This window comes from Mizuhopecten yessoensis, unplaced genomic scaffold (assembly GCF_002113885.1).
Source record: "Mizuhopecten yessoensis strain PY_sf001 unplaced genomic scaffold, ASM211388v2 scaffold9109, whole genome shotgun sequence".
NCBI classification, from domain to species: Eukaryota; Metazoa; Mollusca; class Bivalvia; order Pectinida; family Pectinidae; genus Mizuhopecten; species Mizuhopecten yessoensis.
This window is the reverse complement of record NW_018407883.1, coordinates 1,419,008-1,444,900: the sequence shown is the minus strand read 5'-3', so window position 1 is coordinate 1,444,900 and position 25,893 is coordinate 1,419,008. Positions and strand designations below refer to the sequence as shown.

Here is a 25,893-nt window from a genome sequence, read left to right as displayed (position 1 = left end):
ACATTTTTGTATAAGGATCATATAGAATGATAATATATTCATTTCTATTTTCGTTCAGGTTACACTTTAACATAGAAGTCCGGCGCCATATTTGAAACATGTATTTGAATCAATCCGCCAAACTTTTTTTACTGTGACTACGAAAGCTCGTTCATGGGATATTTCATTTATTTACTAAAGCAGTCAAAATACGAAATTATGGGTGAAAGACTTAGAGTTTTACAATATAGCTTTCTATTTTGTTCAAGTGAGGTGATATTTCTGGTTGAACATGAGTAAATTTAGTCGCTATCTATTCAATTTACAAGAGCTCAACATGAGTTTGCCATTTATGATAAAGTTTCCTGCGCTTAACTTGAGTTATCGCAACATTATTTACCACAATATTACATTGTTCCTTAAATAACTCCGCTTACCTACTTTTATAAATAATTGCTTTATGCAGTGAACTGTGCCTTCAACTTGAATTGGCAAGCTATTATAGAATATATGTTACAAAATAAAGTCTCACTATAAAGTCATTTAATATTTGCCTTCACTACCAATATGATATTCTGTGTGAGGGCGCCCACAAGTCACTGTTGTTTGTTGGAATCAGCAAAAAATGGTTTTACATTGTCATTTGAAAGAAGTTTAAAATATTGAATTTCATTATATCTAAAACGAATATCATAATACTAAAATTGGTCATGCGTAATCTAACTTTGCAAAATAGAAAAACATGTCACAAAAAAACAATTTTATTTACATCATGAATCATGAAAAAACTCCAGAATCGAAACCTATATTTGTAAGTACAGAATGGAAACCTACACCTGTAAGTACAGAATGGAGACCTACACCTGTAAGTATAGAATGAAGACCTACACCTGTAAGTACAGAATGGAAACCTACACCTGTAAGTACCGAATGAAGACCTACACCTGTAAGTACAGACTGAAGACCTACACCTTTAAGTATAGACTGGAGACCTACACATGTAAGTATAGAATGAAGACCTTCACCTGTAAGTATAGAATGAAGACCTTCACCTGTAAGTACAGAATGGAAACCTACACCTGTAAGTACAGAATGGAAACCTACACCTGTAAGTACCGAATGGAGACCTTCACCTGTAAGTACAGAATGGAGACCTACACCTGTAAATACAGAATGGAGACCTACACCTGTAAGTACAGAATGGAGACCTACACCTGTAAGTATAGAATGGAGACCTTCACCTGTAAGTACAGAATGGAGACCTTCACCTGTAAGTACAAAATGGAGACCTACACCTGTAAGTACAGAATGGAGACCTGCACCTGTAAGTACAGAATGGAAACCTACACCTGTAAGTACAGAATGAATACCTACACCTGTAAGTATAGAATGAAAACCTACACCTGTAAGTATAGAATGGAGACCTAAACCTGTAAGTATAGAATGGAGACCTACACCTGTAAGTACAGAATGAAGACCTATACCTGTAAGTACAGAATGAAGACCTACACCTGTAAGTACAGAATGGAGACCTACACCTGTAAGTACAGAATGGAGACCTACACCTGTAAGTACAGAATGGAGACCTACACCTGTAAGTACAGAACGGAAACCTACACCTGTAAGTACAGAATGGAGACCTTCACCTGTAAGTATAGAATGGAGACCTACACCTGTAAGTACATAATGGAAAACTACACATGCAAGAACAGAAATGAAATTTCAACTTAAATAAAGAATACAAAACATGTACGTTGTATTTAATCTAGGATTTATCAAAAAAGGAGAATAAATTACGAAAAATCTATTAATATATCAGACTATTGATTATTAAAAAATGTGGGATTATGATAATATTATGATAGTCATATTACATTTCGTGACCGATTTAAATATAATCACAGAATATATTGAAATTCGATAATTGCTAGCTACATGAGGTAAAAAATATCAGAAAACGTTCAGATGTATAACAATATCTGATTATATATAGTCAATAATGTAAATACGTGTCGAATGACGGAGAATCATATAAAATAGTATCACAGAATCAAGTTGTTCCAAGCACGTGATACTGATAAAAAATAAATAACACGGCGTCCCGGTAGTACCAGAATGTTAGACAACTGTATGAATGATGCCATCATTCTAAGGTCAATATGTACAGAAGTTGATCACGTGACGCTCAGTATCATGCATGAGGTTCGGCTGACAGTGCTCTCACAAACTCTGAAATATAAACAAATACAATTAGTATTTTTCTTTGTTATCTTTTTATACCAAATTCTCAAATCGCATAGGTAAAAATATCACGTTCATCGATCTGTGGTTCACCCGTTTTTTCATTTGAAAATATTATATTAAATCAATCAGATTTAATGGGAATTGGGCAACAGGCAAAGCCTATATACAAGCCTTCTCCCTGGAGGTACATCGCAAACAATAGCAATATAGTGAACTATGAATATTTACAAACATGGTTAGGAACATACGAATTAGATCAGTATCAATGAAGATAGGTGACACCATACATACACTCATATATATATGCGTACGTACAAACCTACATGCATGGACACGTAGACACGGAACATGTATTTGAATCAATACGCCAACGGAGACACCATAATTACATGTCGGACATGCATGATGGTCATAGATTCATTGCTCACCCGTTTGCAGTATAATGTGACCTGTCACCAGTACACCAACATAGCCTGCACATGCACGTTTACACACATACACGCATGCACGCTTACACAACACACATGCACGCTTACACACATACACACATGCACACTTACACATGGCGGCATGTCCTTTAATGACCTAAGCTGTTAAAAGGACGTTAAACAAAATAAAACCAAACCAAATCAATGTTCTGTGAAAAATTAGGCCATCAAGAACTACTTTAATGTGACATAGATAAAATGCCAGTGATCTTTTTATTTTTTCGTTTGATCACAATTTAAGGGAGTACACAGTTCACAATAATACGCAATTTATGATATTACTTGTAACATGCGTACTACTTACATAAAATTACAGAAACAGATCCCGTTGTCGCTTGTCTAGCCAATCAATAATAAAAGAATAATTCAATGACAAATACATATCAGATAACAGATGACATTACAATTTTGGCATTGGTACCCCCTAACCCTTCCCCAAAAAAAAGAATTCCTACAACTTTTATCATTATGTTAACTAAGTGTTCTAAATCCACCTTCAACCGTCCTCACTCAAATCCATCTCTCTACCAAGAAAATCATGCAGGAATAAGCCTGTCGTACTTTAATTCACCCTTGCACACTTCTCAAACAGGATCAGTTCGACTTTAAGAAAAACAAAAATTACAAAAATATTGCTTGGTTTAACTGCGAGTAATGAGCGATATAGAATTAACAGCAGACATCCATGTCGAGGTTTGGGGATAGGGACAAAGAGGGAGGCGGTTAGGTTATCTGGTTTTTGTCGTCTGGTTATAGTGAAAGCTAGGTCAGAAAGGTGTACAACCTAACAATCGATAGTAAAGCAGCATTTGTCCACTTTGAAATCAAAGTCCTAAGCAGCCGTTCAGGTATTGGAAGTTAAATCACTGACCTTGTAGCATGACCTTCCTGTCACCTGTGGCTCCTTAAAACTTGAAGAGTTTCGGAGTTGTCAAACATTTGTCGTGTGATACAATAGATTAACGATAAAATGTGATGACCAGGAACAGTTTCACGACGGAGAAACTAGGAACATATACCTGATATTACTAAATATATACTGCCTCTTGTTAATTATGCTGCCCTCTAGACTAAAGAACTACCACAAATACGTTCCAACAGCAGCTATAAGAACAATAAAAGGTCATCAATATTAGCAGCTGGGGAAAGCTGTATATAACATATATAAGATGGACAAACAACCGAAATAGAGAATGTAGCTACAGCAAAGGACCTTGGATTATCAACCCAAGTCAATGCGGCAGTGTCGAAAGCTAACCAAATGTTTTTATGGACATAGCTCTTTCTACAACCTTGAACAAGTCCCTAATCCGCCCACATCTGGAATACGCTACGCAGGTGTGATCACCGTTTCTAAATAAAGACAAAATAGCTATCGAAAATGTCCAACGAAGAGCCACTAAAATAGTACTAGAAATGCAGACTATGCCCTACCATGAACGCCTAAGAACATTAGGTCTACCATCTCTTGAATACAGGCGTGAGTGGGCAGATGTGGTTGAGCTGTACAAAATATTTAACGACCAGTTAGACTACGGACTGATGTTTCGTCCTACACCACTTAATATCACTAGAGGACACTGTAAAAAATATACAAGAAACCTTTCAGGCTAAACACTAGTAAGAATGTCTTTAGTAACCGAGTGATTAAGGTCTGGAACAGTCTACCAGAGGAAACTTTGTCATCAAAAACACTTAATGAGTTAAAGTACCAATTAAACACACTGTGGAGAATTACCTCCGGAAGTTCTGCCCTTCCTTTTATCATTAATGATTCACATGGGAATCTCTAACATTACATGAAAAGAATTAGTAATAAACAGATTACCATTAAAATATTAGTTACTCCTTATAGTATAATTACGGGTATATACATATATATTATATCATACATAAATTAATATAATAAACAAGTATTTACAATAAAAGATAGTGTAATAGCTTGATACATTGTAAATAGTTTTAATCCCTGCGCAACCGGAGTCCATTGCTGGCAGGCTATTCTGCTAACAACGTATCAAGTCAGAAGAGGATATTTAGACGTCTCCACAAGCTCAAGCTTACTAACGACGTTCAACAACAACATAACATGGAATATAAGTATGTTTTATATCTTTTTTGACTGGCGTTAGATTGCTTGGTCGGTTGGACAAATTTGGACATTCCATCTCATACATCACTGCAGATCTTGCATATGTTTTATAAAGGAGATGACTTTGGCTACAAGCAACTTTTCTAGGTATCGGGAGTTCGTATGGCACATTCCATGGTTACAGTGATTTACCATGGTGAAGTTTTACGGTGTATAACACAAAGTTTACACTGTAGCCTATGGGAAATGGCGTCGTCTGCATTTGTTTGTCCAACCCGGAAGCGATCTGCGCGAGGGAGATATCACGTGATAAAATAAGCCTGTCTGATTGGTCAATCGTGTCTGCGGTGGATCGGTGTATGATCAAAAGATTAAAACAAAATGATTTCAGATTTTATTCGTAACTACTTTAACATTTCATTAACCATCTGAGAGGGGTTCCGAACAGGGGTTTCATAACGAAAAACTTATCGCATGAGATGAATTACGAGAAACTCAGTACACAATTGGTCATCAGATTCATAAGCAAGTTTAACGTTACATGTATCATGAGTTGATATGATATTTAATTAAATGTCTTACATTATTCGACACAAATTATATTCAAGTATTAACATAATCACCTAATGAAACGCATATGATATTACTGCATCTCACACATGTACATGTTATGTGTATACATACCTGTACCTACATGTTATGTGTATACATACCTGTAGCTACATGTTATGTGTATACATACCTGTAGTTACATGTTATGTGTATACATACCTGTAGTTACATGTAATGTGTATACATACCTGTACCTACATGTTATGTGTATACATACCTGTAGCTACATGTTATGTGTATACATACCTGTAGTTACATGTAATGTGTATACATACCTGTAGTTACATGTAATGTGTATACATACCTGTACCTACATGTTTTGTGTATACATACCTGTACCTACATGTTATGTGGATCCATACCTGTAGCTACATGTTATGTGTATACATACCTGTAGTTACATGTAATGTGTATACATACCTGTACCTACATGTAATGTGTATACATACCTGTACCTACATGTTATGTGTATACATACTTGTAGCAGTATCATCCAAATCACATGAAATAATAGTTCTTATGTTGGAGTATATCACCCAATACGATACATTTGATGGAGTCTATGATATTCCAATATCACACATACAACTTATAACATATTTCTTCCTTTGGTACACAGCGTATGATAGTATAGAGCCTTCGATTATATACTAGTATATCAGCGGTTTAGACAACAGTGCATTCCGAGAAGAGAACCCTTGAAGTTTGAGGAGGAGGATACATGTACTCTCGTATAGGTATCTTGATAATGCATTATTACCTTCTATTGAAATTTTCCCGTCTCTGTTGACATCGACAAGTCTGAAGATCTCTTCCGTCTCCTGGTCGGACAGTTTTTCTCCCATACCCTTGAGAACCTGTTTCAGCTCCCCCTTGTCCAGGTAACCGTTTCCGTCCCGATCAAAGGTACAAAAGGCCTGTCTCAGCTCTCGGTCCTGGAAGTCTAGGAGGGACACGTACTCTTCCATCATCGTTTCAAACTCCCGGTAACTTATACATCCGTTCTCTATAGGGAAACAGGACATATTATGACACACATTTAATACAGCCATATATTTACTTTAACTCTTCTATCCGTTTAATCTTAGGGGAACAAAATATTATTTAGCATTCAGATAACTATATAAAGAAAGCTTCTCCCTATGTACCTGATAAATTGCTTATATACATGTAGGGAAAACAGACCAGTTTAGCATCAACATTAAAATTACCATAAAATAACGAAAGCTTATACACCCGTTTTTTGGTAAGGTAAAAACAACACATTTAACACCCACAATGCCTTTAGTTCCTGATATATTATATACGTTTTAAGGAACAACAATACAGTTTACTATCCCAATAACGTTGCCCTATAAAACAACAACATTGTTTTGCATATTGTTTCGTCTAAGAGGTAGCTTGCTCGAGGAAATACTCTAATATTCTGTCGTCCTATGCTACATCCGCTCTCTATATGGAACAGCATGTATAAATTGATTGTCAAAGTATCCTGGTAGTAGAAACATGGTTCAAATAAACACAATATACAGCGCTTTAGAGTCACGCTAATTGCCATGGACATTCTCGCGTTAAGTCATAAACCTCTCAAATATGTTCAAGTTCTTTATAACCTTGGGTCTTTTGACCCATCGGTTTCAAAAGTGAGATATATTTACAATATTTACAGACAATACAATACAATACAAATCATACAATACATACAATACAATACCAGCAATGTACAAACAGTATGGATAGTGTAACAAATTAAGTTAATTGGTTTCTTCTTACATTTGCCGCTTTTATATATTTGGCCAAATTGACATGTTCATTTGTTTTATTTACATTAAATAATTTTATCATTTTAAACATACTTGGGGGTTTTACATAGTAATTTAAAAAAAAAAACGCAAATCCGAAAAACATGGACATACAGTACACAATCTAAGACTAGGTTCAACATTTTGATATCTACCTTTTTCTATATTTAAATTATGAGCATATTATAATCTCTTTCAAATATTCTCTAGTTCATGGTTTTCTTAAGTAACACTGTAAATCAAACTGGTTATAAAGATTTATCCCTTTGAAGATGTTCTTGCTTTTTCTTTGCATTCTTGTCCATATATATCAATAAGTCTTTCTCTAATAACATTATAACACATATCATCACTTATTTCTGTTTCCCATACGTAACCTAGGCCAATTATATATAACTCATTTTCTTATATTCAAAACCTATTTATCCTTATTCTCTTACATATCTTTATATCATGCTTGCAAAATACAAGTATTAGTCCTCTTTAAGTTAATCAAATATTTAATCATTCTAAACTTTCTTACCAATGACAATAAATACCTCCCTAGTTCTAAATAAACCATGATATTACAAGTATTTTTTCTTATGCCCAACAGTCGTTTACAAAGTCTTTTACAAAACAAAGTAATTTTTTTTTAATATCTAGGGCTTTATAAAAGCCTCATATTTCAGAGCCCGAGCTTAGAATGCTATTTGCATACGTATCAAAAACTGATAATTGAGTTTCAATATAAAAATACGTTTTCCGACATACATTCGTAACTGAGCACAAAGCCTTTATGTAAACTGATGAAGTTTTCTATTCCGGGGAAACAAAATAAATCTTAAAATACAGATCTTTCCTTTACAGTTTGCTAATGATGTGTCCGCAGACAAGTAAAATGAACATTACTCACTGTCTTTGTCAACTTTCTTTATCATTGCAATAGCCTCTTCTCGTGTCGGTTTCATTTTAAGCATGCGCGCGGCAGTCATAACTTCCGTTACACCAAGACTTCCGTTACCGTTTGTATCTAACTGACGGAACAGCTGCTTCATCACTGAAAAACAAAAGTAAAATCACCGGAAATTGTATATACGAATAATCAGAAGTACCCCTTCAAAAACCTATGAACTATATCAATATATGCTACCTCGACGCAAACGCTTCTGGAAAGGACCAAGCTCAAAGTAATACAAAATGCCACATTTTGGGTTGTGAAATATCATAAAACGTTCATGATAAAATTGCAATATGCTGAAATGCTTCGACTTGGGCCAGGGATATTAAAAAGTAAGTTACAAATATTTTGGGTAAGACACCGGAAATCACTTGGGCTCGAAAAATATTGAAAGGAGCAAAAGGACATCACCGGATAAACACCTGTGTTTTTGCCGTTTGCAATATAGCGCTGCGGTTAATTTCTAGGATTTCAAGTATAAACAATTATGAAACAAGTTTTTCCAACTTTCATTTATCACCATTACTGTCTCAGATGGAAGCGATCAGAAGCCCCTACTACTGACGCCATTTCCATGGGACAACGTTAAATTGTTTTTGTCAAAAAATTGACATGCTAAGAAATCTGAGAAAGGGATTATTACATAAACATAACCCATAGTAGCGCCAGCCAAGAGTTTAGTGGTGTGTCGAAATTAATCAAAATGGGACAAAAAACAAAATTGATTAATAAAAATAATGAATTGATACAGAATCGAATGAGCAAATAATAGATTTTTGGCCCGTCAGTGTTTCTGTAATAGTCATTTGGTTAGGTTGGAGCAGAGTGCTTGTAAAACAATGTATCTCATACAATATGTAGCCTTCAAAGATACATGTAAAATGACCGTCGTTCATATAATTGTTACAAAAATCGTGATGTTTTAGTTTCGTTATGTGGCAATATTTTATTACATGTATTCACTAGAACCTAAAGTAAATCTTATCTATTATTTTTAGTAAAATATTTTTTTCACTTTTACCTACCTCTAGCGTTGAAAAAGTCTCATTATTATTAAGGGACAATCCAACTTTAGTCTTAATATTATAAACGATACCTTGTATTTTTCAGGAAAAGATTATGCATCCTAATGAGTTTACGGTAGACAGAGAATGAAGATGTACGTACCTTTCTTGAAAGTGCGTTCATCTTGCAGTTCGCGCAGTGCTATTTTTTTGTCTGTCATCTTCAGAAAATCTGTAAAAACATATGTCTACATTTGTCAATAAAATGGTTGTCAAACCATCAATTTTATACTTTTGTATGTGTTTTATGCATGCACTACATGGGGTGCCCGTCCTGATATTTCCTGTCTAATCCATGAAAGCACGTTTGTTTGTTTGTTTGTTTGTTTGATTTTGTTTAACGTCCTATTAACAGCTAAGGTCATTTAAGGACGGCCTCCCCTGTGTGCAAGATGCATGCGTGTAGTGTATGTGTGTGTATTTTGGGAGGCTGCGATATGTTCGTGTTTGTCTCCTTGTGATAGCGCGGAACTGATGCCGACTTTATAGTGCTACCTCACTGAAACATACTGCCGAAGACACCCAGCAGGACGCCCCACCCGGTCACATTATACTGACAACGGGCGAACCAGTCGTCCCACTCCTAATTTGCTGAGCGTTAAGCAGGAGTAGAAACTACCATTTTTAAAGACTTTGGTATGTCTCGGCCAGGGGACAGAACCCAAAGCCTTCCTCACAGGGGCGAACGCTCAACAAATGGCCAAAAGTGAGGCATTGTCAAGGGAGACATTAGGAAGAAGAAAGTTATTTAGAAAGGAGAGAAGAGATAAGGTCCCAAATTTAGTCGCCTCTTACGATCATGCAATTGGGGGCAGCAGGTACAATTCTTACGCCCTACCTGAAAGCACGTTGGTCTGTACAGTTCTACAGCCATTCTTACGTAAACCTTATATAGTAATGAGTTATAGAGGGCCGCTATATATAAAGTGATAAGTGTTATATTCATCGTAAAACTTAAGAAACGTTTTTGAGGTCATCTTAGATACATCGTATTTCAACTAATTCACCCCTGAAATTTGGAAATAAACTATTCCAAACTTTGAATTTGAATGGTTCAAGTGTGTCTTCAGTGCCTAATGAGTGAAAGTTGCATGCATTATAAATGTGGATACAAATGTACTACGTTAAGGAGTGTGACGTCACTAGTGGTTCGGATACAACAATGTGTATTATTCCGTCTTTTCGTACTGCAGAGTTATCTTCTCTTGTGAGCAGGTATTGATTGTTACGTCATTGGTTTGTGTGAGAAAATTACGTCGTTTTCTCAAAAATCGATGACGTTAGTCTCACAAACCAATGACGTAACAATCAATACCTGCTCACAAGAGAAGATAACTCTGCAATACGCAAAGACGGAATACGACTTTCTATGACATTCTCCACCAACTGATCCGACAGCCAGAGGTAGCTCACAGGAGAAAACCCATAGACATTCTAGACAAAAAAATCACCATTTGACATTACACTATCAGCGTAAAGCCACTGACTCCGATTCACAATAGATACAGTCTAAAGTATAGATTACTATACGTCATCCACATCTATTGTTTACTGTTTTACATCGATCCGTTAGTGTGATTGACTAGTTTCAATAACAAGGCCGTACAGTGTGATGTAGATTGTGTGACACGAGCTAGGAATGTGTTATACCTATTCTCTAGAGGTATACACTTGATTAACTTATTCCTTTAAGCCAGCCTTATTAGCTTAATGAGCTATTAACTGAATTCGTATCTGATATTTTCTCCGAATGACTAAAACAAATCACAATTATATTTGCTATCACTTATTTTTTGGTCGAAATTATGTATCCTTATGCAATACAAAAGAGTGTAAGCTGAAATGATAGAAAATGATTCTGATTATAAAATTAAGGTGTCAGTAAGTTCACCATGCTTACTACACGCTAGGCTCTGGGAGATGTTTCCAACTTTCCAGCAGATAATCCGTTAGCCGATAAAGGTCAGACTGTGGTACAAAAGCATGCGTAGCGTCCGATAGTTTGTAGACATTCAAACGACACGGTAATGACAGTTATCATCATCATACGGACCAGTGACGCACATCGGGAGGCGAGGAAACTATGTCCATTGAAAACATTTATCATCATTTTAATGTGAAAGTAAGGAAACAATTATTCAGTTATTACAAAATATAGCAATCACATTTTGCAAATTATCAGTTTTATTTTTGGGCATATGTGAAAATAAATAGTTTATTTGGTTTATACTGAGATTATTTTTGAAAATGTATTGTTCTTTTAATTCATTAGCATGCAAAAATTCCAAAAATCGTAAATACAGTAGGAAAATGATCCACAGAAAAAAATGGTTACAACGAAGTATTCACTAAAAACTGTTTTAGTATCGAGTGTGCCAATCACAGCTTCACAACGTCTGCGCATGCCCCAAATGAGATCGCGTATCCGGTTTTGTGGGATAGCGTTCCACTTAGCTGCCAAAGCTGTTCCCAGCTGCTGGAGCGTTCTTGGCTGAACATTTCTGGCAGAGAGAGCTGTCTGCAGCATGTCCCATACATGCTCGATGGTCGGGCTGGCCAATCCATTCGTTGAATAGTCTCTTGCTGTATATTCTGCTCAGTCACCCTTGCTCGAAATGGCCTAGCGTTATCGTCAATAAGGATGAAGTCAGGGCCGATAGTGCCAGCGTAATGTCTGACATAGGCATCAAGGATTCCATCGCAGTAAATCTGGGCCGTAACGGTACCATTATGGAAGATATGGAGGTCAGTTTTCCCACGAAGGCTTATGCCTCCCCACACCATCACTGAACCTCCGCCATATCGATCATGTTCCATAACGTTTCTGGACTCGTCACTAAAAATAACCGGTTCCCAGTCCTGAAGAGTCCAAGTGCTGTGAGCTTGGGCCCAATCTAATCGGTCCCTAACATGGCGGGCAGTTGAGGGAACTCGTATTGTTGGTCTACGTGACCTTAAACCAGCATCATGAAGACGGTTCCTAACTGTCTGAGTGGCTACCCGGGTACCAGAAGCATTTAGGAGGTCATTTCGTAAAGCTGTGGCAGTCTGGAACCTGTGACGCCGTGTCTGTATGAGCAAAAAGCGGTCTTGGCGCTGCGTTGTAGCCCTAGAACGACCTCCAGCATGACCTCTGAAACAGTTTCCTTTAGTTTGGAAACGATTCCACATTCTTGCCACCACACTTTGAAAGACCCCAATGTCTGCTGCAACTTGGCGTTGAGACATGCTAGCTTGCAGCATTCCCATGCCCCTATTTATTTCACCGTCATTTAACCGTCGTCTGGTTCGTCTTTGTGCCATATCAAAACAAAAACACGCAAAGAATATTCATCAAATTGATTTCTTTAACAATTTGAACAACGCCTTACTTAGCCTAGCTTAGCTTTTGAAAGGGATGTACACGTGGAAAAGCGTGCAAGCGCTTTTATTGTTGACTGAACACAACCACAAAGGACGATTTGGAAGGCTAACATATTCGCCCAAAACAGTACAGAGGGAAAATATAATATCATTTCTAACATTTTGATTTTTTTTTCAAAATATAGGTTATCCTTAGCAAAATGTGAGTAGTATATAAGTAAATAAATCACTTGTTTGTATGTTATCTGACAGAATGAAACAACCGTGGCTAAATGATAATATCATTATACGAGGCTTCAAGATATCTCAGCGGGAATCACCGGTTATACATGATAGAGCTACAGTATAACGCTATAACTTCAGGATCTTCGGGACTAGACCAGAGAGCTACTAACTGTAGATCAGCCGTAGCTCAGTTGGTAAGATCAGTCTGTATCCTGATTGGATGTCAATTGTTCGAATCCTAGCATAGTCCCGTCCCATTTCTCATCTCAGAAAACTTTTGTTGATATTTTTTGTTTAATAATTTTTCCCCACAATTGTTCCGTAAAGTATGGGTTTCTTTTCAGCAATGGGTTGTCGTTGAGGCGTTATAACCTGTTTCCAGTTCGTACAGTGTTTGTATGAGTGATCCTTATACACAACATTAGATTGGTTAGCATGGAAATACTGTACAGTAGTATAGTTGGTTCAATTCGTTGGTGTAATATGTTGCGGTTGTCCCTACCAGAACTACTCCGTGGGGATTTTATATCGCGCGATATGGATTGTCAAAAATATCGCGCTCAAGAGGATGCTTTTACATTTGGGTGATCGGATTTATGTTACAAGTGTCTTATAAAAGTAAACTAGAATGTAATATTCCATTGTTGTTTTTTCTTCAAAATTCCGCATGAAATAACCTGACTCTTCCTTTTGTGTCTGTAAATTTGATATCATGGAGATAATAATTCATGATATCAACATTCCCTGAATAATTAATTTCGTGCTTTCTTTGGTGACCGTGAATAGAGCGAAATTAAGCCCTGCTAATATTACTAACTATGCAGTATAAGGTTAAATACAGCACTATGAAGGTAACACTGGAGTTGTTCTTGATGGTGTAACCGTTTCTGGTAATATGGATGTGCAACCCAAACCCGTATGTAGAATTTCACACCTTCTAATACAATGTTTTACATCACATTGGATTCGAAAGTATATATTTTCTATCAACATATCAATATCAGTGTAAAATGTTCATCCGTTCTGCTTTCATCTTCAATGATACCCAATCATTCACTGTGTAATTCGCCGATCGATCGGTCATTAAACTAGGCAAGAATATTTTACATAATGAAAGCACTAGCTTGCTGAGAAAAAGGTTTGACAATGATCGAGGTGTCGGGTATCTCAATTGTTGCTCGTATAAACAAATACGAGCGTTCCTATTCTGAAAAAGCTTGATCGATATGTAAGCTTTGTTTTGTTACGTATTCAAACAATACCTAGCTACAGTTCATTTTTGAAATCAATTTTCAGGCAGGGTCTCATTTGATTCACATGGTACTGATGTTCTACAGTATAATACCACACCGAGCTTTCCAGACTCTACCATAAGCAACATAGGTCATTATGTGGACAGAATTTATCAATATTAAAAAAAACAAAAAAAACAGTAAAATAAAACTTTTTTTTTTTTAATTTAAACAATATCATATTTAATAAACTAATAATATACAAATGTACTTAAACTATGGTGTATATATGTACTTATCCTCTGTTAACAATCCAGGCTATGAATACGCTCTTATTTTGACCTCTTTTTTTACTATAACACAGCATTCCTTAAATAGTGTATACTTGCAATGGTCCCTTATCGATCCTATATAGATATTACTTATCGACTACAAGATTCATCTATTAGATATTCCTTTCTCTAAACTTTGTACAAAATCATTTTTGTATGAAAAAATGTTTATCAAATGAGGGAGAACGAGTTAGATATTAATACAAATTACATACGCCTTGTAAAGTTGTTCATAATTTTGAACATAAAATCAGGAGGCTTTCTATCTTTGGCTTGAGTTTGTGTCCATATTCCTCGTAGTGTAACTTGCATTATGTGTATGTGGTAATAGTATATGTTCTGTTAAATTAATAAATAAGCTTGTTAAAACACATTTCAGTTGATAGGGAAATACTTATTATACTCCAAAAACGATTAAATGTTTAGAATAGGCTGCTTTTTATTTGAAAATTACGTTGTCTGTCCGGGACATCTAAAAAGGATTTTCATTATTTATGAATGAGTCATTTCTAATTGACCAGTGATGCTCGGTAATATATCAAGGAAAAGGTTGCCGGGATATCAAAGTAATTGCACATCTAGGCAAGAAAAGAGTAAAGAAAATCGATAGCACGTAATTGATTTTCCTGGATTCTTATCCGGCAAAGATTTCTAATATATTGTTGTTCACAAACAAACGGGACACAATGCAAGCAAGCATTATTACGATAAAGTGTTTCAAATTCCTTCGAACCCTTTAAAATAACGTCTCATGATTCATTGTATCAATGTAGCTCTCATTTCTAATTTAAAAAAAAAGGCACAATGTTTGCTCTTTAGTGTAAACAAAGACGTATATACTACCGGCTGTATACGTCTCTGGTGTCAATAAGAACCTGTAGTAAATATTTCAGTGTTGCGTTATAATGTTTCATATATATGTATATCTAAACATACAGTTGGTTATAATAACAGATAAATTTTACTCTCTGACGTATGAGGAAAGTCATATGACTTGCAGATCAATGTAAGCTAAACTATAGCATGCGTGAAAAGATTTAAATATACGAGCAGGTTATAGTAATTACTTTCATGGCAAGATAAATACAAAATTGTCAGGTTTGATTTTGTTATGCTGTATCATTTCCGTACTACTCTAACAAAGTGGATTTCGATTAAACAGCTGAATACATATACGTCATGTGTGTAAATTCTTTAAAAAATATTTCTTTCACTCGTATCATTGAAACTTTAACTTTAGTATTGGAGACTGTTTTGGCATGATTACATCTTTGATAAATAATTTATGGAAAGAAAATCGGAATATTTATGAGAAATAACAAACATTTAATAAACAAAATATGTCAAGAACATTTTTCTGTGGGTCAAATTTCAGCAGGGTTAGACTGGGATTCGAACCCTGAACTTCAGATTGTTAGACCATCGCTGGATGTATCCTCACCCATCTGCGCTACTGTTATATCTAAACGGAAGTAGGAAAGGAGACACAGCACAGTGGGGCACGGATTCTTAACATAAAAGTCTTTGAGGAAGAAAAATCCTCTTTCCCTTATCGTTAAACACACAATAAGAAAACGCAAAAAGTCCTTCCTTGGATTAAAATATAGTGTATGTATTACAGAGACGGACAACATCATTTGTCAGAAATCTGCTACGAGGCCGAACATCCTTACTGAGTAAATGTCTTCTATAAGGACGAGGAACATCATTAATGATACATAAACTAAAGGCGAACAGTCTCATTTGAAATCTCCTTAAGTGTTTTATGTTAAATAGGTAAATTGTATTTGTATTATTGCCCGTTTATGTTTTGTTTTGTTTATAGCTGTTTGTCATGGCTTTACGCTTCATTTGATAAAGTTAATAAAACGACACGATTTACATTTCACTGTATTTAGGACAAAAGTTGTCACATCGATATATCTTTCACACAAAAAACCCGCATAAAATTTAACTTTTAAGTTAGTCATAAAGTACTACTTGTGTAAGAGACAAAGCCCGACATAGATCACTTTTAGTCGAAATCAAAGGGATGTTTATGCCATAGTTTTAGTAAAAGCAAAACGTAGCGTCGATGAATAAACATAACCAACTTTGTTAAACACAATGAACCGTTAATATCGTATTAACCTCGGCACGTCAGACCTATTACATTGTACATTACAAAGTCTTCATCGTATAACTCACGTTAAAAAAGGTCGATGCTAGAATATGATAAAGGTGTAAGGCAGTTTGTCTCTTTATGTCATTTGCAAAGTAAATGGAATGTGTTACAAGACTACGCATATCTATACTATAAATATATAGGTTATATATTTAAACGTTAATCGTTCACAAATATTATAAATTTAGACGTTTCGTTTCAGATGAACACAGCTATTCAACAATCTCAAAAACTGTCCCTTTCCATGTGACTTTTTTGAAATTGAAAATCGTTTTATTGAAAAACAAATTGTTATGGAAATATTTGGAGGACTTTAACCAATTCTACCGATTATCAATGAGTTATAAACACCTACCAGTACAGGGACTTCGGATAAGAAAATACCATAACATGAACTTCAGGTACACAGCTACTGTACCATTACGTGATCTTCAGGTACACAGCTAATGTACCATCACGTGGTGTTCAGGTCCACGGTTACTGTACCATTACGTGAACTTCAGGTCCACGGTTACTGTACCATTACGTGAACTTCAGGTACACGGCTACTTTACCATAATGTGAACTTCAGGTACACAGCTACTGTACCATAACGTGAACTTCAGGTACACGGCTATTGTACCATTACGTGAACTTCAGGTAAACAGCTACTGTACCATAACGTGAAGTTCAGGTAAACAGCTACTGTACCATAGCGTGAACTTCACGTAAACAGCTACTGTACCATAACGTGAACTTCAGGTACACGGCTACTGTACCATAACGTGAACTTCAGGTACACGGCTATTGTACCATTACGTGAACTTCACGTAAACAGCTACTGTACCATAACGTGAACTTCAGGTAAACAGCTACTGTACCATAACGTGAACTTCAGGTACACAGCTACTGTACCATTACGTGACCTTCAGGTACACGGCTACCGTACCATAATGTTAACTTCAGGTAAACAGCTACTGTACCATTACGTGAACTTCAGGTAAACAGCTACTGTACCATAGCGTGAACTTCAGGTGACAGCTACTGTACCATAACGTGAACTTCAGGTACACGGATACTGTACCATAACGTGAACTTCAGGTAAACAGCTACTGTACCATAACGTGACCTTCAGGTACACAGCTACTGTACCATTACGTGACCTTCAGGTACACGGCTACTGTACCATAACGTGAACTTCAGGTACACAGCTACTGTACCATTACGTGATCTTCAGGTACACAGCTACTGTACCATAACGTGATCTTCAGGTAAACAGCTACTGAACCATTACGTGAACTTCAGGTACACGGCTACTGTACTATTACGTGATCTTCAGGTACACGGCTACTGTACCATTACGTGAACTTCAGGTAAACAGCTACTGTACCATAACGTGAACTTCTTGTAAACAGCTACTGAACCATAACGTGAACTTCAGGTACACGGATACTGTACCATAAAGTGAACTTCAGGTAAACAGCTACTGTACCATTGCGTGAACTTCAGGTAAACAGCTACTGTACCATAGCGTGAACTTCTTGTAAACAGCTACTGAACCATAACGTGAACTTCAGGTACACGGATACTGTTCCATAACGTGAACTTCAGGTACACGGCTACTGTACCATTACGTGAACTTCACGTAAACAGCTACTGTACCATAACGTGAACTTCAGGTAAACAGCTACTGTACCATAACGTGAACTTCAGGTAAACAGCTACTGTATCATTACGTGAACTTCAGGTACACGGCTACTGAACCATAACGTGAACTTCAGGTAAACAGCTACTGTACCATTACGTGAACTTCAGGTACACGGCTACTGAACCATAACGTGAACTTCAGGTAAACAGCTACTGTACCATAGCGTGAACTTCATGTAAACAGCTACTGTACCATTACGTGAACTTCAGGTACACAGCTACTGTACCATAACGTGAACTTCAGGTACACAGCTACTGTACCATAACGTGAACTTCAGGTAAACAGCTACTGAACCATTACGGGAACTTCAGGTACACGGCTACTGTACTATTACGTGATCTTCAGGTACACGGCTACTGTACCACTACGTGATCTTCAGGTGCACGGCTACTGTACCATTACGTGATCTTCAGGTACACGGCTGCTGTACCACTACGTGATCTTCAGGTACACGGCTGATGTACCACTACGTGATCTTCAGGTACACGGCTACTGTACCATTACGTGATCTTCAGGTACATGGCTACTGTACCATTACGTGATCTTCAGGTACATGGCTACTGTACCATTACGTGATCTTCAGGTAAATGTACACGGCTACTGTACCATTACGTGAACTTCAAGTACACGGCTACTGTACATGTACCATTACGTGATCTTCAGGTACACAGCTACTGTACACTACGTGAACTTCAGGTAATTATAAGCACCTACTGTATCATAACGTGAACTTCAGACAAGCAGCTACTATTGCAAAAAAACTTGAGGTAGCAGATATCGAAACATGAAAGTCAGTACTATTACAATAGACCACAACAATGCATTAACACTGTAAATCACATAACAACATTTATAATCATCAGTGTACAAACTAGTTATATATTTCATGCTAAATGCTGCCAGTTTTCACTTCACACAGTGTTGATGGAGAAAGTTATCGCTATCTATATAACATCTACCCGAACTCACCTGTATGATGATCTCATCTATATATCCTGATCACTGCCGTAGCGTCAGGCTCACTGAAATGTATGCGAGTACAAATGTTGTTTTTACCTGTACTACAATGCAACCATTATTACGGCTTTTGTTGACGTTGATTTGATCCCTCCTGCGCATGCGTATACTGTACACAAGAAACAAAGCACGTTATTGTTACAGTGACTATTAGATGCTGGGCACACCTACCTGTGTATATGTTAATTTTTTAACCATATCTTAAAAGGTTTGTTAGTTAAATACAAAACATTGACATGTGGAATTTAAAAAAAAAATCTAATCGAAAATGAATATTGTTTGTGCAAGTAGTCAGCTTCGTGTTAATTAAACCTCAAATTATGAGAAACATGTGATATTTTGGTTAACATACATTGATGTTTTTTCAACAATTTTCCTAAGCTAACAATTCTTTTACCAGCCGAAGTTGGTCGATATATCAGCCAATCATTGGTGATCAACCCGAGTTCAACCGCCGGATAGAGTTAGTGTATTTGTAAGGGTATCTTCCATCTGTATATTATAAACACTACATAAGATGGTATTGTCACGAGGTGCCGTGAACACCATACCCGAGTGACCCCGTACACAACTCCCAGTTTGTTACGGGTATCGGGTGACATCGGCTGTGTGTCATGAGGCTAGGGATACAGGCCTAGGGGTATCAATGAAACAGGAGAGTCCACCCGGCCCTATGTGTATTATCGATCACAGGTCAAAATACTATTAAATCATGCTACAACAGCCAGAGGTAGACTTGCGAGCTCACTAACACGTTAATTCGATCTGTCCGGTTATCTTTTAAAAGTACCAGTCTAATGATCTGTGGCAAAACGTATGAAGCTCTGGTGTCCGGTCATGTATCTAAACCACTATCCAGAATGTCCTGTCATGTATCTAAACCACCATCCAGAATGTCCTGTCGTGTATCTAAACCACCATCCAGAATGTCCTGTCATGTATCTAAACCACCATCCAGAATGTCCTGTCATGTATCTAAACCACCATCCAGAATGTCCTGTCATGTATCTAAACCACCATCCAGAATGTCCTGTCGTGTATCTAAACCACCATCCAGAATGTCCTGTCGTGTATCTAAACCACCATCCAGAATGTCCTGTCATGTATCTAAACCACCATCCAGAATGTCCTGTCTTGTATCTAAACCACCATCCAGAATGTCCTGTCGTCAAAGGTATCCGACTTAATATCACATCTACACGATCTGTCCACTCAGCTTCAATGTCTTGTGCTAAACTTGTTATACATTTCACTGTCCATCCATTTACCATTTAGTCCATCTATTTACCCATTCGTCCTTTCATTTACCCATCTGTCAATTTATTTACCAATCTGTCTTTTCATTTACCCGTCTGTCCATCCATTTACCCATCAGTTAATCTTTGTACCCAACTGTGCAACCATTTTCCCATCTGCCCATCCATTTACCCAACTGTCCATCCATTTACCCTAATGTCAATCCATTTACGCAACTGTCCATACATTTTCCCTAATGTCAATCCATTTCCCTAACTGTCCGTCCATTTACCCTAATGTCCATCCATTTACCCTAATGTCCATCCATTTACCCTAATGTCAATCCATTTTCCCAACTGTCCATTCATTTACCCTGATGTCAATCCATTTTCCCATCTGCCCATCCATTTACCCTAATGTCAATCCATTTTCCAATCTGCCCATCCATTTACCCTAATGTCAATCCTTTTACCCAACTGTCCATTCATTTACCCTAATGTCCATTCATTTACCCTAATGTCAATCCATTTACCCAACTGTCCGTCCATTTACCCTTATGTCAATACATTTACCCTAATGTCAATCCATTTCCCAACTGTCTATCCATTTACCCTAATGTCAATCCATTTACCCAACTGTCCATCCATTTACCCTAATGTCAATCCATTTACCCAACTGTCCATCCATTTACCCTAATGTCAATCCATTTACCCAACTGTCCATCCATTTACCCTAATGTCAATCCATTTACCCAACTGTCCATCCATTTACCCTAATGTCAATCCATTTACCCAACTGTCCATCCATTTACCCTAATGTCAATCCATTTTCCCAACTGTCCATCCATTTACCCTAATGTCAATCCATTTACCCAACTGTCCATCCATTTACCCTAATGTCAATCCATTTACCCAACTGTCCATCCATTTACCCTAATGTCAATCCATTTACCCAACTGTCCATCCATTTACCCTAATGTCAATCCATTTTCCCAACTGTCCATCCATTTACCCTAATGTCAATCCATTTACCCAACTGTCCATACATTTACCCTAATGTCAATCCATTTCCCAACTGTCCATCCATTTACCCTAATGTCAATCCATTTACCCAACTGTCCATCCATTTACCCTAATGTCAATCCATTAACCCAACTGTCCGTCCATTTACCCTAATGTCAATCCATTTACCCAACTGTCCATACATTTACCCTAATGTCAATCCATTTACCCAACTGTCCATCCATTTACCCTAATGTCCATCCATTTACCCTAATGTCAATCTATTTACCCAACTGTCCGTCCATTTACCCTAATGTCAATACATTTACCCTAATGTCAATCCATTTCCCAACTGTCTATCCATTTACCCTAATGTCAATCCATTTACCCAACTGTCCATCCATTTACCCAACTGTTCATCCATTTACCCTAATGTCAATCCATTTTCCCATCTGCCCATCCATTTACCCTAATGTCAATCCATTTACCCAACTGTCCATCCATTTACCCTAATGTCAATCCATTTTCCAATCTGCCCATCCATTTACCCAAATGTCAATCCTTTTACCCAACTGTCCATTCATTTACCCTAATGTCCATTCATTTACCCTAATGTCAATCCATTTACCCAACTGTCCGTCCATTTACCCTTATGTCAATACATTTACCCTAATGTCAATCCATTTCCCAACTGTCCATCCATTTACCCAACTGTCCATCCATTCACCCTAATGTCAATCCATTTCACAACTGTCTATCTATTTACCCTAATGTCAATCCATTTACCTAACTGTCCGTCCATTTTCCCTAATGTCAATACATTTACCCTAATGTCAATCCATTTTCCTAACTGTCCGTCCATTTACCCTAATGTCAATCCTTTTACCCAACTGTCCATTCATTTACCCTGATGTCAATCCATTTTCCAATCTGCCCATCCATTTACCCTAATGTCCATCCATTTACCCAACTGTCCATACATTTACCCTAATGTCAATCCTTTTACCCAACTGTCCATTCATTTACCCTAATGTCCATCCGTTTACCCTAATGTCAATCTATTTACCCAACTGTCCATCCATTTACCCAACTGTCCATCCATTTAGCCTAATGTCAATCCATTTACCCAACTGTCCATCCATTTACCCTAATGTCAATCCATTTCCCCAACTGTCCATCCATTTACCCTAATGTCAATCAATTTTCCCAACTGTCCATCCNGTCAATACATTTACCCTAATGCCCATCCATTTACCCTAATGTCAATCCATTTTCCCATCTGCCCATCCATTTACCCTAATGTCAATCCATTTCCCAACAGTCCATCCATTTAACCTAATGCCATCCATTTACCCTAATGTCAATCCATTTACCCTAATGTCAATACATTTACCCTAATGTCCATCCATTTACCCTAATGTCAATCCATTTACCCAACTGTCCATCCATTTACCCTAATGTCAACCCATTTACCCAACTGTCCATCCATTTACCCTAATGTCAATCCATTTACCCTAATGTCAATCCAGATTTAATGTCCCAAGGGTACCACAGATATCTGCCTTTATCGGCCTATTGAAGCTCCAACTTGGTACAACTGGTCAGTGCTGTTACAACAAGAGCTGTCGTAGAACAGCATAGCTCGTCTATTGCCAACATTTGTGAATCTAAATAGCCATCACTTGTTGTGTTTTAACCGGCTCCTGGGGGTTATATCAAAAATCAGAAAGTGTTGTGCACTCCTCTATACATAAATCTACCATGCATACAAGTTTCAAGTTCCTACCTCAAACAGTGTAGAAAACGTTATTTACCCCTTAAGTTCAACCCCCCCTCCCCCTCCCCATCCCATCATCATATGCTAAAATAAATTGCTGTAAAATGTAGAACTCATGATTATGTTTGATTAGATATGCTATAAGATTATATTTGGAGAAAAAAACATGACCCCCATGACCTCACCCCTTCTGGCCCGGTCCCTATGGGTCATATCAAAAATCCAAAAGTGTTGTGCACTTCCCAATACATATATCTACCATGACTTAAAGTTTCAAGGTCCTACTTTGGAGGATATGTCGTTTAAAGCAAACTGTAAAATTTCCCCTTAGAATCCCTGATTCCCTGATTGAATCCCCTTCCCCTCAGGATGCTTCGTGACATATTTTGTCTAAATCTGCCTGGTACTTTTAGAGGCAATGTCATTTAAAGGCATACCGTCAAATTTACCCCTTTTGTCCCCGCCCATCTGTCCCCTGGGGGTCAGGGATTTCATTTGTACAATCGTGAATCGCCTTCCCCTAAAGATGCTACCTGTCAAATTTGGTTGAAATCTTCCAAATAGTTTCGGAGGAGATGTCGTTTAAAGGCATACTGTCAAACGTACCCCTTTTGGCCCCACCCACCTATCCCCTGGGGGGTGGGGGGGGGGAGGTCAGGGAATTTATTTGTACCATCTTGAATCCCCTTCCCCTAAGGAAGCTTCCTGCCGAATTTGGTTGAAATCTGCCCAGTAGTTTCAAAAGAACTAACACTTGCCCAAAAACGTTAACCAATTCCAAAAGACTTGTGTTTCGGACTAATCTTGAGCAAATATGGTCCAATTTGTTGGTTAGGAACCTCCAAGCAATTGTTGTAACCATATTACAATGTAAAATTAATTAAAAGTTGAGTTCAACACCAAAACACAGCCAGCCCAAAATATTCAACCAAGTGGGACGCCGACGCCGTGGGTACTGCTATAGCCCCTCCCCCTTTTTTCTTCGAATAGACGAGCTAAAAACGAAAAAAGTACCTTATAATGTTGTAAACACAACAAACTGTAATTACAACCAAAAATTGATGTAAAAGAAACAAAACATTTCTAATCTTTTCCCGAATCATTCTGCTACACTCCCGGGTACTTTATTTTATTTCTAACAAGAATTCATTTACTTAAAAATAGTATTTTTCAATATCCTAAATATTTAATGTTTTGTCTTTTTATATACATTGTTTAACCCAAAGCTTATGTCAACAACGTTTGGTGATATATGTAAAGAGTACGGCTAATTTATTTGTTATAGTGTAATTAATAATTGTTTTGTTTTTAAACGAAATGATTTTTTTTTTAAATAAAGAAAACAAAAAGTTAGACTATTGATCTATAAGTTTATCTGATGGTTGTGACATAAATACAAGAAAAAATCCTGTATTGGTTTCATGATCAATAATTAGTCCACCGCTCTTTTGAATAAAGACCGCCTTAACCAAGGAAGCTTGATAAAATAATGGTAAAGAACAATGAGTCTATCAAGGTAGCAAATTAGTCTCCCTGTACATATAACAATGAATGAGAAAATCAATCTCTTCGACACACATACAATACCAAAAGGAAAGAATAATAAGATCGCCAACATACTGTAGTAAGTTAATAATAATAGTCTAACAATAAAGATACAACGATATCCCATATAGTTTGATATTAATGGTCCGTGAGGATACTCACACAAACAGTATATACGGTATGGTGGGTACCCACACAAACATTCTCTAATTCATGTTGACCCAAATCAGATAGAGTTACAAGCACCTGTCTTACCTACTCCTAATGACGCTATTGTTAGCTCTGAGATATTTAATTTGGGCTTTTCCTCTATTTAAATTAAGTTCATTTCGTGCATTTTGGTTAAATTGCAAAATGTTAAAATGCGATGATTTTATCAAATTTACATATGAGTGGTAGATAACATTAAATGAATATTTATTGGAATTAGGAAGAACTATATAGTATAGCTTGATATGAATGTAGGTTTATATTGAACAATATGTCTAGTTGTATCTCATCCTACCTTTATCGTGCAGTATAGTGTACGCTACACTACAACGCAGGGAAGCACTTGGTATTTTAGGCATCATCAACGATAATGAAGGGAGAAAACGCAATCCATATCCTAAGTTTTCGAGACGTCTGTAGAAATGCACCAAAGAGGTTTGTTTCTTGGTAGGGTACATTGTACCGAATGTAAACCATGTCAGAATAAATTCAACAAAACCAAAATAAGTATCATAATGTACTGATGTATGTATATAAAACACCAAGTATCATAATGTACTGATGTATGCATATAAAACAGATTCCGGAGATTATGATGTACTGATGTATGTATATAAAACACCAAGAATTATAATGTACTGATGTATGTTTATAAAACACCAAGTATCATAATGTACTGATGTATGAATATAAAACACCAAGTATTATAATGTACTGATGTATGTATATAAAACAACAAGTATCATAATGTAATGATGTATGTATATAAAACACCAAGTATGATAATGGACTGATGTATGTATATAAAACACCAAGTATCTTAATGTACTGATGTATGTATATAAAACACCAAGCATTGTAATGTACTGATGTATGTATATAA

The 25,893-nt window shown here is 36.8% G+C and overlaps 1 protein-coding gene across 1 annotated transcript; it reads right to left on the bottom strand.

Moving 5' to 3' along the window:
- Window positions 1-1,690: 1,690 nt before the first annotated feature.
- Window positions 1,691-19,345, bottom strand: LOC110457328 (calmodulin-A-like). The gene is made up of 5 exons (XM_021508549.1): window positions 19,194-19,345; window positions 9,325-9,393; window positions 8,113-8,256; window positions 6,176-6,421; window positions 1,691-2,208 (listed from the first exon to the last, which is right to left on the bottom strand). The coding sequence occupies exons 2-5, from the start codon at window positions 9,380-9,382 to the stop codon at window positions 2,171-2,173; spliced, it is 486 nt and encodes a 161-aa protein (XP_021364224.1). The 5' UTR covers window positions 9,383-9,393; window positions 19,194-19,345; the 3' UTR covers window positions 1,691-2,170.
- Window positions 19,346-25,893: the final 6,548 nt, after the last annotated feature.

What these genes read in the sequence shown, in the direction of transcription:
- LOC110457328 (XM_021508549.1), bottom strand. Translation starts at nt 9,382, where the DNA reads ATGACAGACAAAAAAATAGCACTGCGCGAACTGCAAGATGAACGCACT. An exon ending in TGAACGCACTTTCAAGAAAG is followed by an intron (nt 8,257 to 9,324) that starts GTACGTACATCT and finishes TTTGTTTTTCAG; the next exon opens with TGATGAAGCAGCTGTTCCGT. An exon ending in AAAGAAAGTTGACAAAGACA is followed by an intron (nt 6,422 to 8,112) that starts GTGAGTAATGTT and finishes GTTTCCCTATAG; the next exon opens with AGAACGGATGTATAAGTTAC.